Source organism: Psammomys obesus, unplaced genomic scaffold, assembly GCF_907164565.1.
Source record: "Psammomys obesus unplaced genomic scaffold, mPsaObe1.curated_primary_1811, whole genome shotgun sequence".
NCBI lineage: Eukaryota > Metazoa > Chordata > Mammalia > Rodentia > Muridae > Psammomys > Psammomys obesus.
Genome location: NW_026592510.1, coordinates 4,033,066 through 4,038,954, shown reverse-complemented (window position 1 = coordinate 4,038,954; position 5,889 = coordinate 4,033,066). Strand labels below are relative to the sequence as shown.

Below are 5,889 nucleotides of genomic sequence, written 5' to 3'. Positions count from 1 at the left end.
CTTGCAGGGGAAGTCACTCTGGCATTCCCAAACTTTCCCTTTGCCACCCTGCCAAATCCTATGAGCCCCAATGCCACATGGGCACAGGCTCACTTCCCAAGATAGACTGCAGACCTACAGTTGCTTTGCCCAAAGAACAGTTCTGCTTCTAAGAGGCTGGTCTGGTGTCCTGTACATCCACATTACAGCCATCAACCCCAACAGATAGACTCTTCTGGTGCCACACCTGTCTGACTTGGGACTGCAGAAAGAATCTGACAAGTCTGTGTGTTTCCTAGCCTTCTCCCCATCAGTTCAGAGAAGGAAGCAGGAAAGGAAATCCCTCTGCTCTCTGTTTCTATTTGGGTGAAGCTGCTGGCTTTACTTTCACTTTCTAGTTTCAGTTTCCTACTGCTGGCTACAAGAGCACACCCACAGCACATAAAGCTGCTTCCCAGCCTCAGATGAGGTTCTATTCCTGTGAGAGTCGACAGGACAGCACAGAGTCAAGGCGGGTTTCTCTGGAGTCCTGCTCTGCTGAAAACCCAGGCAACTGCTACCACCTGTACAGCAACCATGGGGTAAGGATTAACCTGCTCTGCAGTTGGAGTGAACCTGGGATGCATTTGCTTGTGGCCAGGTCTGACTGAGTCTGCTTGTATTCCTGTGTTCTCTCCCCTGGCATCTCTTTGAACTGCTTCAAGGGAACAGTGATGCTAATTGTCCTGGGGGATTTTGCTTAATGGGAGTGCTGTGGGCATGGGACTGGGTAACAGGGGTGGGTGACAGGAAGCTTATTTGAGTTTTGAGGCTGACCCATGCATGTAGGGGAACTACCTGGGGGAGAATTTAGCGTTCTCATCTGACAGAGAGAGACAGTCACCAAACAGTCCTTCTGGGATGGAATAGGGCACCCCTCTACCCACTTGGAGCCCCCAAAGAGAGCAGCAGCTTAGAGGGTGTTCCTTCCCATCTTCTGAGCCCATTGTCCTTGGGATGTACCTGGCAGAGCCTCCAAAGGGTCTTCGGAAATTCTGTTCAAAGAATTTGAATTCTGTCCCAGGTGCTTTCTTGCCTACCCCTGGCTGGCTTAACCAAGAGACAGGACAGTTTTGTTTTGTTTTTTCTTGCTCCCAGAGTTAAGAAACAAAAAATGTAGAAAATCTGTTCCTTCTGATAAGAGGCATTTAAAGCTGCTCCCTAAAGCAACTAAATATACATGGATAAACGTGACATATAATATTATATACACATATACTTTATATACATATATATTACAGAAACACTAACCATGGAGTGGACTCTTATTTGTGTAAATATCTTTGGCTTTTATGTTTGAAATGGCCTTTCAGGTGAAAAGTTCCAATCAGTTGAGTTATTTCCCCTTGAATCTAGGACTAGAGCAATCACCTCTTTTAATAAGAAGGAATTATTCTTCTGTGCTTGAACACATGACCATCTACATTAAATGGGTATGGAGAAGGCTGAGAGTGTTTGGGTGTGAAGAAACAGAATGCAGAGATCACAGTGGACAAAACATGTTGACTAAAACAGATTAACTAGAGGGCATAAGGCAGTAGGATGTGTCAGGTGACAGTCATGGTCACAGGATCAGTGTGCAAGCTGTGCCTGGGTCTCCAGTTCCCATCCCTCTAGCAGTGTCTAGGACTGTGGTTTGCCATTGAGTGTCTGAGTGTTAGAAGGGCTGGGGACCCCCAGCTGTACAGGGGATGCTGAGAAACCACATGGGCATTTGTATCCTGGCTGGTCTCTGTGCCCATTGCCCACACTGCTGTCTGCTGCCTCTGTGCTGCTCAGCTCTCCTGCTGCAAGCACTTCTGCATAAGTGGGTGTGCCTCCTCCTCAGGGCCCAGGGCCCCAGCAGGATCCCTGTGAGCCTCCAGTCAAGGCAGTTTGTCCTGGGCAGCTGGTGCCCAGTTTTCAGGTCTTACTTCCTGTAAGGTATGGGGAAAACCTCTAATTCCTATTGTGGGCTGCTGTAGCTAGGGAAAACACAGAAAGCAGGGTTAAATATGATATCCCTGTTCCATGATTCATCTTCCTACAGAAATTCCTCCATCAGTTTTTTCCAGTTTTAAAGTTATTTATTTTTTTATTAATTACAGTTTATTCACATTGTGTCCCAACTGTAGCCCTTTCCCTAGTCCCCTCCAAATCCCACCCTCCTTCCCTCTTCTCTACCCATGCCCCTCCCCCAGTCTACTGATAGGGGAGGACCTCCTCCCCTTATAGCTGACCCTAGTCTATCAGATCTCATGAGGACTGGTTGCATTGTCTTTCTCTGTGGCCTGGTAAGGCTGCAGTCCCTACCCCTTAGTGGGAGGTAATCAAAGAGCCAGCCACTGAGTTCATGTCAGAGATATGTTCCCATTACTAGGGAACCCACTTGGACACTGAGCTTCCATGGGCTACATATGTGCAGGGGTTCTAGGTTATCTCCATGCATGGTCTTTGGTTGGAGTATCAGTCTCAGAAAAGATCCCTGTGCCAAGATTTTTTTTTCTCTCTCTCTTTGTAGAGCTCCTGTCCCCTTCTTTCATAAGATGCCCTGCACTCTGCCCTAAATTTTGCTTTGAGTCTCAGCCTCTGCTTTGATACTTTGCAGGCTAGAATCTTTCAGAGTGCCTCTGTGGCAGGCTCCTGTCCTGTTTCTCATTTTCTCCCTGTTCTGATGTCAATCCCATTTGACTTTCTGTAACATGGCATATACTCACTTATAAGTGGATATTAGACATATAATATAGGATAATCATACTAAAATCTGTACACCTAAAGAAGGTAAGCAAGGAGGACCCTCCATAAGATGATCAATCCTCATTCAGAAAGTCTCCATCATTTTTTTTATTATTAGTAGTAACATTTTATTAACTCTTTATCCCAGCTGTATCCCACTCCCTTATTCCCTCCCAATCCCACCGTCCCTCCCTCATCTTCTCCTTGCCCCTTTCCAAGTCCACGGATTGGGGAGGACTTCCTCCCCTTTCATCTGGCCCTGTTTTATCCATTATCTTCAGGGCTGGCTTCGAAGTCCTCCTCTGTGGCCTAGCAGAACTTCTCCTCCCTTGGGGGGTGGGGAGTCAAAGAGCCTGCCATTGAGTTCCTGTAAGAGATAGTCCCTGTTCCCCTTACTATGGGAAACCAATTGGTTATTTAGCTACCACGAGCTTCATCCGAGTAAAGGTTCTAGGTTATATCCATACATGGTCCTTAGTTGGAGAAACAGTTTCAGAAAAAAAAAAAACAAACCCTGTGCCCAGATATATTTGGTCCTTGTGGGGCTCCTATCCTTTCCCTGTCATACTAACTCCCCTTCTGCCAAAGGTTTGGTTATGAGTCTTAGTATCTGTTTTGAATCGCTGCTTGGTAGGGTCTTCAGACATTCTGCAGTAGACTCCTGTCATACAGCCTATGCACATCTCATTTGTCTTTCTAAGTGAGGATTGATCATCTTACCTCGTTTCTGCTTTCTTGTTTATCTCCTTTAGGTGTATAGACTTCATTATATTTATCATATCTTGTAGGTCTATATAAGCGAGTATATACCATGTTTGTCTTTCTCCTTCTGGGATGCTTCACTCAGAATGATCTTTTCTAGATCCCACCATTTGCCTGCAAATTTCATGATTTCCTCATTTTTGATTGCTGAGTAGTATTCCATTGTGTAAAAATACCACAATTTCTGTATCCATTCCTCCATTGATGGACACCTGGGTTGTTTCCAGGTTCTGGCTATTACGAATAAAGCTGCTACAAACATGGTTGAGCAAATGTCCTTGTTGTGTACTTGAGCAAATTTTGGGTATATACATAGCAGTGGTATAGCTGGGTCTTGAGGAAGCGTTATTCCTAATTGTCTGAGTAAGCACCAGATTGACTTCCAAAGTGGTTGTACCAGTTTACATTCCCACCAGCAGTGGAGGAGGGTTCCCCTTTCTCCACAACCTCTCCAGCATGTGTTGTCACTTGAGTTTTTCATCTTGGCCATTCTGATGGGTGTAAGGTGAAATCTCAGGGTCGTTTTGATTTGCATTTCCCTAATGGCTAATGAGGTTGAGCATTTCTTTAAGTGTTTCTCTGCCATTCGGTATTCCTCTATCGAGAATTCTCTGTTTAGCTCTGTTCCCCATTTTTTAATTTATTACTTATACAGTATTCTGCCTGCATGTGTACCCGCAGGCCATAAGAAGGCACCAGATCTCATTATAGGTGGTTGTGAGCCACCATGTAGTTGCTGGGAATTCAACACAGGACCTTTGGAAGAGCAGCCAGTGCTCTTAACCTCTGAGCCATCTCTCTAGCCCACACTCTCCATCATGTTTTAGTGTTCTGGGAAAGATGACATAGCAATGAATTTGGCTATTTCAGAGAGAGACACACAGAGAAAAATGGGGAGGGACTGATATTGGAGTCCCTGCAAACACCATGGCCAGCACAATAATGGTCTGGATGAGGCAAGAAGGAAATGTGCTTCATCACAAGTTAGGCAGAGGTGGCTCAGACTTCTAGAGTCTGACCTGGGCAGTTTGTTGCAAGCATATTTCAGCACAGTACAATTTGGGGGGAAAAAAGTTTTCTGGTGTAGTAAAATCCCCTGTTCACAAGGAGGTATAATGAGGTATAATTACATTGAAATTCAGCTCAAAGTAGATGTCACTTCTTTCAAAAAGATGGGTTCTAGAAAAAGGCTTCATGGATTAGCTTAAGGGCATAGCGAAGGATCTGGGATGGTCTCAGTCATACTGATATTGTAGAGGTCATTTTGGCTATTAGCCACGTCCAGCCCTGTTTGTGGGAGTTTGGGTGAGCCTCTGGCCATCCAAATAGGGCAAAAGTCACCTAGCCTATTAGCCACCTCAGGTCCAGCCATGGGAGCTTATTATGTCCTGACCTACAGATAACACAAAACACCAGTTGTTTGTTTGTTTGTTTGTTTGTTTTAATTCCTCCATTCTCAGCCTTCTGAGTGGAAAAGCTACACTTCTCTGCTGTCAGAGAGACTCTCCTTCATGTTTAGCATTCTCAGCTTTCTTAATGCTTATCTGTGGGGGCCAGGACCTTTGTTCTCTCTAAAAGACAGAGACAGAGAGATAAGAAAGTAACCGATACAGAGACAGAAAGACAGTGAGACCAGAAATTTCTCATGCTTTCCTCTTTTTCTAGCATGGCTCATCAAATATTGTTGGTAAGGTCCTGAGTTCAGATATAAGTACCAAACTTTCCCAGGGGCACTTGTGAAATATTCAAGTGTCTTTGTCCAGCCTCAATGAACTAGACCAGTGTACATGATTAGAAACAGAAATAGAGACATCCAGTTGGGAAAAAAACAAACAAACAAACAACAACAACAACAAAAAACGCTCAGGAAAATGAGAGTGGACTGAGCTGAGGGAAATAAGCCCACAGAGCCCTAGGCCATAAGCTCATGACCCTTTAGATGGTATGAACAAAGCATCCTGTCTCTTCTCTAGCTTGGGACATAAAGGACATCATGGGAATCCTCTGTCCATTACTGGAAGCCTAGGGAAGGACAGCATTTGTGGTTATTGATGTTCTTTCTGTGGTCCCCTTTCTGCCATCATATTCCAGAAGATCTGAAATACCATGCCAAAGGAGGGAGGAAGTATCACAACTGCTTTCCTTGGAGATTTCACATGGTGCCAGGCAGGTGGCTCAGTGGGAAAAGGGCTTGCCAAGCAACCACAAGGCAAGAGCTGAATCCCAGTGCTATTACTGAGAGATGAGGTAGAAACCGCTTGGCTTTTCTTACCCAAAAGAAGGTGAAGACTAGTGCCTAATGCTCTCCTCTGAACTACATATGATTTCCTTGACATTAGTCCTCCCTACACACACACACACACACACACACACACACACACACACACACACACA

The 5,889-nt window shown here is 45.0% G+C and overlaps 1 protein-coding gene across 1 annotated transcript in view; it reads left to right on the top strand.

Annotated features, from left to right (window-relative positions):
• Positions 1-406: 406 nt before the first annotated feature.
• Positions 407-5,889, top strand: part of LOC129681913 (interferon-induced protein with tetratricopeptide repeats 1-like) — a 10,937-nt gene continuing 5,454 nt past the window's right edge. Inside the window, exon 1 of the mRNA XM_055614147.1 lies at positions 407-560. Within this exon, the coding sequence (XP_055470122.1) occupies positions 556-560 (5 nt within the window). The 5' untranslated portion in view covers positions 407-555. The remainder of the gene's footprint in view (positions 561-5,889) is intronic.